Here is an 11077-nt window from a genome sequence, read left to right as displayed (position 1 = left end):
AGGTCACGTGGGCGTCACAAAGACAAGCGGTGGACCAATGGGAAAGGCTGGAACGCCGCACGGGCGGGCGCTCCGTCCAATCAACGTGCGGCCTTTGTGACGACGGCGGTCCCTCCATTCACGTGACCGGTTGCTCCTGCACATGCGCCGTTGGGGGGGCGGTTAAGGGGAGCTGATGTTGTGTTGGTCTGGAGGGTCCCTGTGTCCAGGAAGAGGTGAGTGTGGCTCAGTCAATGAGCATCAGTCAGACCCTGCTGGAGCATGGGGGGGGGGTGGGATATTAGGTACAGCAAGAGTTAAAGAGTGTGTGGGATGGAGATTTACAGCTTTTTTAGGTAATAAGTCCCTTTCTGGACAATACTGGGGGATGGGTAATATCAGAAACAGCAGAGTGAGAATTGAAGAAAAGTGTGTGTGTGTGTGTGTGTGTGTGTGTGGTGGGGGGGGGATTTGCAACACTTTTTAAAGTTAAAAATCACACAACTCTAGGTTATAGGAGAAAATGCGGTCTGCAGATGCTGGAGATCAGAGCTGGAAATGTGTTGCTGGAAAAGCGCAGCAGGTCAGGCAGCATCCGAGGAACAGGAGATTCGACGTTTCAGGTATGAGCCCTTCTTCAGGAATGAGGAAAGTGTCCTCATTCTTTCCTCATTCCTGATGAAGGACTTTTGCCCGAAACGTTGATTTTTTGTTCCTGCTCCTCGGATGCTGCCTGACCTGCTGTGCTTTTCCAGCACCACTCTGATCTCCAGCATCTGCTGTCTTTTTCGCCTGGAGGTTTTACTAGCTACCTGATGAAGGTGCAGAGCTCTGAAAGCTCGAACTTCTAAACAAATCTAATGGACTACAACCTGGTGATGTGTGATTTTTTTTACCTTTGTACACCCCAGCCCAACACTGGCATCTGCATATTGTCACTTGATTGTTTTAGGGAAGTTCTACAGAAACTAGAATGATCTGTTCTGAATTCCTGTTGTGTGCAGGCAGCAATGACTTTTGTAATCCCCTTTTCACAGGATATGAGAAGAGCAGCTTTGCAGGTAGAGCTCCCCAACTGAGTACCATGTGAAGGTCTGACAGAGCCCCTTGATTCGTGGGACAGGAGAGACGTCCCTCTTTCAGTCCAGAAGGGGAAAATTCTTTGAACGTTTTTGTCTGCTTCAGTAGGCTCTTAAAGTATCATCTTTACCTGAACCACAGGGGCACGTGCCTGAGCCAGATTGCCCACTGTGGGGAAAGGAAGTCTCAGGAGGCATTCCGCGCGCCATGGAGAAACCGTGGAAGTGTGGGGATTGCGGGAAAGGATTCCGCTCCCCCTCCTTGCTGGAGATCCACCGCCGTGTCCACACCGGGGAGCGGCCCTTCACCTGCTCCGTCTGCGGCAAGGACTTCACCCAGTCGTCCCACCTGTTCTCACACCAGCGGGTCCACACCGGGGAGAGGCCGTTCGCCTGCTCCGAGTGCGGGAAGGACTTCAGCGACTCGTCCCACCTGCTGACCCACCAGCGGGTCCACACCGGGGAGCGGCCCTTCACCTGCTCCGTCTGCGGCAACAGCTTTGCCCGCTCGTCGGACCTGCTGTCCCACCAGCGAGTCCACACCGGGGAGCGGCCCTTCACCTGCTCCGTCTGCGGCAAGGGCTTCACCCAGTCGTCCAACCTGCTGACCCACCAGCTGGTCCACACCGGGGAGCGGCCTTTCACCTGCTCCGTCTGCGGCAAGGGCTTCCCTCACTCGTCCACCCTGCGGTCCCACCAGCTGGTCCACACCGGGGAGCGGCCCTTCACCTGCTCCGTCTGCGGCAAGGGCTTCCCTCGCTCGTCCACCCTGCTGCGGCACCAGCGGGTCCACACGGGGGAGAGGCCATTCACCTGCTCCGTCTGCGGGAGGGGCTTCGCTCGGTCCCAGCACCTGCTGCAGCACCAGCGGGGGCACAAGTGACGGGGCCAGCTGCTGTGAGTCACCGCCCAGGGCTGAACCCTGGGTGGGAGGGGGGGAAGGTCACTGCAGTTGCTGTGCTCTCATCTCCTTGGCATTCACTGGCTCTACGAGCCTGCGACTGCGCATTTCCTCCTGAAGTGGAGATGTACAACACAGAAACAGACCCTTCGCTCCAACTCCTCCATATCCTCAACTAATCAAGTCCCATTTGCCAGCAATTGGCCCTATCCCTCCAAACCCCTCCTTACACAGATACCCAAGTGGATGCCTTTTAAATGTTGCAATTGTACCAGCCTCCACCACTTCCTCTGGCAGCTCATTCCACACGCACACACCACCCTCTGTGTGAAAAATGTTGCCCCTTAGGACCCTTTTTAAATCTTTCCCCTCTCACCCTAAACCTATGCCCTCTAGTTCTGGCAAAAGACTTTGTCTATCCCTATCCATGCCCCTCCATGATTTTATAAACCTCTCTTAAAGTCAACCCTCAGCCTCCGACGTTCCAGGGAAGACAACCCCAGCCTGTTCAGCCTCTCCCTGTAGCTCAAACCCTCCAACCCTGGCAACATCCTTGTCAATCTTTCTGAACCCTTTCAAGTTTTGCAACATCCTTCCGATAGACCAGAAGTGCACATAATACAGAGGAGCTTCGATTATCCAGAATTAGATGAACCAGCACGGTGGCTCAGTGGTTAGCGCTGCTACCTCACAGTACCAGGGACCCGGGTTTCATTCCTGCCTCAGGCGACAGACTGTGTGGAGTTTGCACATTCTCCCCGCGTCTGCGTGGGTTTCCTCCTAGTGCTCCGGTTCCGTCCCACAGTCCAAAGATGTGCAGGTCAGGGTGAATTGGCCGTGCTAAATTGCTCGTAGTGTTAGGTACATTAGTCAGAGGGAAATGGGTCTGGGTGGGTTACTCTTTGGAGGGTCAGTGTGGACTGGTTGGGCCTGTTTCCACACTAAGGGATCTGTTAGGACAGAAATTGTCCTCGTGTGTTCGTTTAGAGGAGAGACCACAGACACTCAATTAATAGGCACAAGCTGGCGTTTATTTCAGAACCGTGGCTGATTTCAGTGAAGTTCAAGCGTTCACTGGAGAAGGTGTACACATTCTGAAATCTTTCCAAAAACCCCTGCTTGATATATTGTTCGCTAAGCTAACGCTACGTAATCACTCTCACACGTGATCTCTCGCACACAAAGGCCTCCTGTGAACAGGCCTCGGCCTTGGCAGGTATCCACGAGACGGTCTGTCTCGTAAACAAGGTCTCTGAGTAAAGCCTGCCATTGTATTGGTCTGACCTTGGTAGTCCAGCTGCACAGGCAGTTTCGGTCAACAGTCCAAACAACAGCTCCGCAGCGCCCCCCGATTCCCCAAACAGTAACTACATCTCTACCCTCCCTAGGCCGATGATATATCCATCCCAACAGAGGTATGGGCTGTGTTCACCAGAAACGATGTGGAGGTGCCAGTATCGGACTGGAGTGGATAAAGTTAAAAATCACTCAAGACCAGATTATAGTCCAACAGGTTTATTTGGAATCACTAGCTTTCGGAGTGCCGCTCCTTCCACAGGTAGCTGTGGAGCAGGATCCTAAGACACAGATCTTATAGCAAAATTCACAGCGTCATGCAACTGATATCTTTTAGAGTGGGTTGCAGGTTTCGGTTCATTAATATGTAAATCCAAGAACAACATCTAAGTCATGTTCTTGATCACTTTGTTTTTAAAAATATAAAACCATAAGTGACATCTCAGGTCACACAATACATTAAAGTTGTGAGGTTCGAGTCTGTCAGTATCCCAATCTTTAGATTAGATTAGACTTAGTGTGGAAACAGGCCCTTCGGCCCAACAAGTCCACACCGACCCGCCGAAGCGCAACCCACCCATACCCCTACATTTACCCCTTACCTAACACTACGGGCAATTTAGCATGGTCAATTCACCTAACCCGCACATCTTTGGACTGTGGGAGGAAACCGGAGCACCCGGAGGAAACCCACGCTGACACGGGGAGAACGTGCAAACTCCACACAGTCAGTCGCCTGAGTCGGGAATTGAACCCAGGTCTCCGGCGCTGTGAGGCAGCAGTGCTAACCACTGTGCCACCGTGCCGCCCACATCAGACTAGTTCTGTTTTTAAAGTAGGAATATATAAAATATTACATGGACTGACTTCCTATAGATTATGTGCTTTGTGAGCAAAATTGAAAGTATCTGCAAATATAATTTTGCCAATAAAAATTCACTCCATAGAGTTGTGTGTGTGTGATGTGAGTTTGTGTGTGAGAGTGCATGTAAGAGTGTGTGCATGCTTGGTAAAGTGTAAGTGTGATGGAGTATAAGTCTGTGAGTGTGAGAGAGCGTTAGGGTGTGCGTATATGAGAGAGGTACGAATAAAAGCAAGGAGTTGCATTTTGCTAAAATGAGGAAGGACAGGACTTGTATAGTTAAAACAGAGACATGGGAGAGTTCATGTACATAATGATGCAACCTGCAAAGAACTGGTAGACTGGATGGTTAAAAATGAGGTCTGCAGATGCTGGAGATCACAGCTGCAAATGTGTTGCTGGTCAAAGCACAGCAGGTTAGGCAGCATCTCAGGAATAGAGAATTCGACGTTTCGAGCATAAGCCCTTCATCAGGAGAAGGGCTTATGCTCGAAACGTCGAATTCTCTATTCCTGAGATGCTGCCTAACCTGCTGTGCTTTGATGATGAAGGGCTTATGCTCGAAACGTCGAATTCTCTATTCCTGAGATGCTGCCTAACCTGCTGTGCTTTGACCAGCAACACATTTGCAGCAGACTGGATGGTTAAGAAGGCATTTAGCACCATTGCCACCCAGACCCACCCCCTTCGTATTTCTCATAGCTAATCCACCCTACAGTGCATATCCTGAACAATAAGGGTAATTTAGCATAGCCAATCCAGCCCAACCTAATCTAAAAACTACCTTCTCAAGAATGTAATTTAAATGCAAAACATTTCTAAGAAAAATGTCCCTCTGACTCAACATTGGGACCCAGAGAGAATTCACACCTATTGTTAGAAAAGCTCTGCATTTGAATGACTTTCTTGAGAAGGTAATTAAAAACCAGTTCAGGAATTAACATGCCAAAGAGCAGAAACTCATTCTAAAAGATGGAAGATTTAATCTCATAGTTTAATATATCACATCTCCATGGACACTGGACTCCTTTGGCTATAAATTCCATGATCATGATCTCATTCTCCACAACCAACCTGATAAAAGAGCTGTGCTCCAAACGTTAGTGTTTCCAAATAAATCTGTTAGTTTATAACCTGGTGTTGTGAGATTTTTAACTTTGTCCATGGGAAACGTGTTGTGGGACTGGTAACAGTTGTTATTTTTGTGATTTGTTCCTCCTGAAATTTCTCCTCTGCGCAGACACGGGTGAACAGTCTGTTTTTGTGCTTTGAGCGAGATCAGGCTAGCAGCTTTTAAATCCTTATGTTCAGCAGCATAAGAAAACTGTAGGTCAGTAATCGTATTTCGAGAGTGGTACTTCCAGCTCTGGTAGTCCCATTGGGTCACCAGAGAGGGAGGGAGGGAGAGAAGCAAACCGAAAAGTTGTTTTGTTTGTTCTGTCAGTTGAGTTGGTTCTGCACTCAGATGAGACTGGATACTGATTTTAATGGATCAGAATTGAACACTACAATGGAACACCTTAAATTTCAAAAACGTTGAAAGGGCAAATCAAACTGTAACCTTGAAGAGATATGCTTCCATTTCTAACCTTGGGTGAGCCAAATGAGACAATTTTACTGATCACTCCATTTCAGAGTGCTGCTCTTTCATCAGGTGGTCGTGGACAATAAGATCATGATCACAGAATTTATAGCCAAAGGAGTCCACGGTCATGGAGATGTCCTTCATTGAACAATTTTAGATTTAATCTATTCATATTTTAGAACGGGCTTCTGTTCTTTGGTACGTTAATCCCAGCACTTGTTTTAAATTACCTTCAAGAATGTCATTTAAATGCAGAGCTTTTCGAACCACAATGTCAGTCTGACTCGATATTGGGACACAGACAGAATTCACACCCATTGTTAGAAAAGCTCTACATTTAAATGACATTCTGAAATGGCTGATCTTTAACATTGTTTCTGAATATATCAATGTAACTATTCTCATTGTTAAAGTCTGAAAGCATGTTCACTTTTTGGAAAGCGCTGCTGAAATCTTTCTGAAACTTGCATTGAAATGTGTGTAGTTAGGACACAGCCCAAGACAGGCTGTAAAGGATGAATGGCCTAATCCTAGTTTTGTGAAATTGATTCTGACTATGTAGAAATAAAGCACAAAAGCAAACCGTTCAGTCCAGGCAACCAAATATCCTAAATTAATCTAGTGACCCATTTGCCAGCATTTGGTCCATATCCCTCTGATTCTTTTCTATTCATGTCTCCAACCAGATGCATTTGTTTCTTCTTCAGCTAATTGAAGCTGGAGAAGCCTGAAATCTTTAAAGAATTTCCTGATTAAGAGTTTTTTTTTCAAGATTTGGCTCAGTGGTGGATTTTCTGAAGCTTTGCTATTGTAGTTTTCAATTTGCCAAAAAAACTTTCAGTTGTTGTTGTCCAAGGCAGAGTAGATATTCATTTAAGATATAATTGAGATGTATATATTCTTTACAATGTTTTTTCCATCATTACCAGTGATTGTCTATCATTTGGTACATTGAGCATCATCTTTTTGTGATTCAACAGATTTGATTTGAAGTGATTTGAAGTATCTGCAAGATACTTTTGTATTTTATCTAACTTTGCTTTGTGTTAAAGATTTCCTTTGTGACATTTTAATTAAAACATCTCAATGTATAATAATGAAACAGCTAATTTATTCTAAAATTATTTCAATGAATTGGTCGATTGCCAACTAATAGCTGCATAACTGTTGTAAATATTGACGCCCAGGAAAGATATTTCCTTTGTAAAGATTTTATAAAATGACTGTATTTTCATGAAATAAAATTTAGTGTTTTATTAAATGGTTGAAAGTAACTTTGCACTTAATTGCTCCATTTGGGATTAAACATAGATTATTTTTATCGAAATCATATTCACAATTTATGGTGAGTGTATTAACAAACAAATGTTGCCATTTGCCATTGAATTGCCTTAAACACAATTTGAATAAGGGAGACATTGTGAATATTTATTGCGCATTTCTGAAATTCTCTGCCCTGCCATTGTAGTTGGTTAAACAAGATATTTATTCCTCCTCATAACTTTGAATTTCTTTTGATATTTCATTTGCTATTACTTTTGCCCAAATAACTTCAAATGCCAAAACTTATAAATAGGGCAACGTCTCTTCGAAATGTAGATTCATTTAGATATTACTGGGTCATTTTGCATATTAAGATATTCCTTTGAATGTGCCTCCATCCTTTTGAAATGTAATCTTGTCCATTTCAATCTATTTGCAGAAATAGCCCGTTAAATGTCCATGTCCCTTTAAAATGCAGATTTCCCGCTTCAGGGAGCAGCAGTTGTAGCGCGAGGTGGCTGTTGCTTGGTGACGGTGAGGCTTCCCCGGCCCCGCCCATCCCCCCGTGCAGACGTCACGCGGGGGTGAAGGCGGTTGGGAGGAGAAGTCGCTCGAGCGGGGAAGCGGCGGCCGTTAGGAAAATGGCGCCGTGCGGCCCGGGGCAGACCCCCGTCACTGGTCACCGCCGCCTTCCTGGTGCAGCTGCTGTGTCACGGCCACACCGGCCGGCTGTACAGCAGGCAGGAGCCGGTGACCATTCTGGAGGCGGATGTTCCTCAGTCATTGAAGGGACAGGACCTGTTGAGAATGGTGAGTGAAGTGTGTGGTAACTAAACCTTATTAACATGGAGATAGTTTGTAATTTGTCAAAGTATACATTTTATTATTTAGAGTGGGAGAGATGTACAGCACAGAAACAGACCCTTCGGTCCAACCCGTCCATGCCAACCAGATATCCTAAATTAATCCAGTCCCACTTGCCAGAACTTGGCTCATATCCCTCTAAACCTTCCTATACATATACCCATCCAGATACCTTTTAAATGCTTTAATTGTAGCAGCCTCCACCACTTCCTCTGGCAGCTCATTCCATACACGCACCACCCTCTGCATGGAAACGTTGCCCCTTAGGTATATTTTATATCTTTCTGCTCTCACCCTGAACCTAGGCCTTCTCATGCAGACCTTCACCCCCTACACTAGGGAAAAGACATAAGAAAGTTGAGCAGCCATACAAGATGCAAAAGCCACAAAATATCGAGCCAGATGGGGAAAAAAGTTGTGGTTTTACCTTTTTTTTCCTCCTATTGGTATTTGGACACTTCAAAATCAGTCAATAATACCAGCATTGCCACTGAGCATATTGCATACGTTCCTCAAGCATTGCACATGTTCTTTGCTTTGGGTATCACCCTTGTTCAGGTCTGGGGGTGGGTGTTGGGAGAGCTGCAGAACAAGGGTGTGCTGGGAGCAGGGTGGTGAATTGGGGATAGGTGGAGAATGGCAGAGGGTACAAACTGGTTGGTCACTGGGAGGAAGGAATCTGGTTGGTGGCAGGGAGGGGTAGAGGTGGGGGTGGGGAAGGGGAAGAACCTGAGAAGGGATTCGAGGAGTGGGGAAGGAGGTTATTTGAAAGTGGAGAACTCAGTGTTGAGTCCTCCAGGCTGTAGGCTTCCCAGGTGGAAGATGTTGTGGTGTTCCTCCAATTTGTGGTTTGGTTTGTTGTGGCAATGGAGGTGGCCTAACATGGTCATGTCAGAAAGGGAGTGGGAAGGGGAATTAAAATGGGTGGTGATTGGGAGGTCCGGTCGGCCTCTGCAGACCCAGCTGTGATGCTCGGCGAACCGTTAACCACGTTTACCCTCTGTCTCCCGAAGACCACAATTGGCAAACACATGGCAAATATAGTACCCCAATGTGAAGTTAGAGCCTTTGTGGTGTTTAAAAAAAAGCAAAAAGAGATGCATTGTTTAAATGGTGACATTGCGATATGGAGAAAGTGAAGACAGCAAATGCTGGAGATCAGAGTCAAAGTGTGGTGCTGGAAATGCTCAGCCAACATTCGATGAGCAGGAGAGTTGACGTTTTGGGCACGGGCCCTTCATCAGGAATGACATGTGGATGTACAAAGGGGCCTCAGCGTCCTTCTACACTAGTCACTGCCTGTTGTCAGGTGCAGCAAGCGGTATATTAGCAAGTGGAATTGAGTTCAGAAGTAGGGATGCCTGCCTGCAGTTAGGGGATCTTTGAATATATTCAAGGTTGAGTTCATCTGATTTTGGAACTACAAAGAGGAGGATGTTTATGGGGGAAGGTGAGAAAATGGCTTTTAAGACCAGTACAGAACAGTTACAGAGGTCATACAGCATAGAAACAGACCCTTCAGTCCAACTAATCCATGCTGACCATCTTCTCAAACTGAACTAGTCATACCTGCCTGTGTTTGGCCCATATCCCTCTGAACCTTTCCTATTCACGTACTTATCCAAATGTTGTTTAAATGTTGTTATTGTACCTGCATCCACCACTGTCGGGATGTTCATTCCACACACAAACCACTCTTTTTTTAAAAAAAAATGCTGCCCCTCAAGTTTTTTTAAAATCTTTCTCCTCTCACCTTCAAAGTTTGCTCTCTAATCTTAAAATCCCCACCATTCACCTTATCTACCCCCTTCATGATTTTATAAATCTCTACGGTTACCTCTCAACCTCCTGTGCTGCAGTGAGAAAAGTCCTAGCCTATCCACCTAGATGTAGGTAGATTAATATCCAGTTATGTACGGGACTTTGGTGGAAAGTGGGAATTCATTTCCACTGTAGGGATGAAACCCTACCCTATTCAAACATTTCTCCTGGTGGATGAGACCAGGCCACATAATTTGGAGGATTGGATTTCGGACAGAGATGAGGAGGAACTATTTTTCCTGGATACTAGTCAATCTATGGAATTCTCTGCCCAAGGAAGCAGTAGAGACAGCCTCATTAAGTATATTGAAGACACAGTTGGTTAGGTTTTTGCATGGTAGGTTAATTAAGGATAGTTGGGATAATGCAGGGAGGAGGAGCTGAGATGATAGATTGTTTTACCCATTATCTTAATGAATGGCGGAGCAGGCTGGATGGGCCAAATGGCCTACTCCTGCTTCTATTACTATGAAACTATAACCCTGCATTTCCCATGGCTAACCCACCTCACCTGCACATCCCTGGACATGGGCAATTTAGCCTGGTCAATCCAAATCAAGGCTGGTGAGCAATGTAGTGCTATGGGAAATTAACATCAGAGAATGATAGAAAGGGACAAGGAGAGTAAATATACCAGCAATCAAAACTGGATTCTGAAGATCACAAAAGTGGAAACAAAAAGTGGTGTGTCTGCATGTGTGCTGCACTGTAACAAAAGTAAATGAATTGTCTGCACACATTGAAGAGAATAATTATGATCTGAGACTCCTTACAGAAACATGGCTTCAGGATGAAAAGAATTGGATCCTGAATATCGAAGGGGTAGTCAAATGGGAAGCTAGGTAAAGGTAGAGGGTTGCCAATGCTAATCAAAGCACTGACCACAGGGTAGTCTGGTGTTCGCTCTGATTCCAGGTTCTCATTTCTCTGTCCTCTGATCTCTGTTCCCACAGAATAAGATGTCAGTCTGTTCTCAGCTCTACTGGATTTCTGCTGAAGCTTTGATCCCCACCCCCTCTTTTTACACCTTCTGGAACAATACAATATTCAATCAGTCAATCAAAGCCCAATGCGCACAATCTCCCAGTCTCTCAACCAACCAGGTACAAAAGTGTAGTCCTAGCAGGGAATCAAACAAGAAAAATGAAACAACATGAGAAATAAATAGGTGCTAGTGCTTAATGTCTGTTCATTAGGAAGCAAACCAGAAATAGGGCTCTCCCAGGATTCTGATTGTGCCCAACTTGAGGATTCTTTCTCCCTTACATCTAATTGTTAGTACCCAGCTATGATTTACAATATTTACACCAGAAATGAAGTATCTTATGAAATAGAGGTGGACACGTACAGCACAGAAGTAGACTTCCTCTCTCTCACGCGTGTATACACACAAGTCCATGGGGGTGAATTTTTATTTGTAGATACAT

The 11077-nt window shown here is 45.7% G+C and overlaps 1 protein-coding gene across 1 annotated transcript in view; it reads left to right on the top strand.

The window, feature by feature from the left end:
• The window catches only part of LOC132807989 (uncharacterized), a 233927-nt gene that overhangs the window by 141604 nt on the left and 81246 nt on the right, over nt 1–11077 (top strand). The window contains exon 9 of the mRNA XM_060821884.1: nt 1174–1937. Within this exon, the coding sequence (XP_060677867.1) occupies nt 1174–1937 (764 nt within the window). The remainder of the gene's footprint in view (nt 1–1173; nt 1938–11077) is intronic.

Source organism: Hemiscyllium ocellatum (genome assembly GCF_020745735.1).
Source record: "Hemiscyllium ocellatum isolate sHemOce1 chromosome 27 unlocalized genomic scaffold, sHemOce1.pat.X.cur. SUPER_27_unloc_29, whole genome shotgun sequence".
Classification (NCBI taxonomy): Eukaryota; Metazoa; Chordata; class Chondrichthyes; order Orectolobiformes; family Hemiscylliidae; genus Hemiscyllium; species Hemiscyllium ocellatum.
The sequence above is the reverse complement of the archived record's forward strand: the minus strand, read 5'-3'. Positions and strand labels throughout refer to the sequence as shown.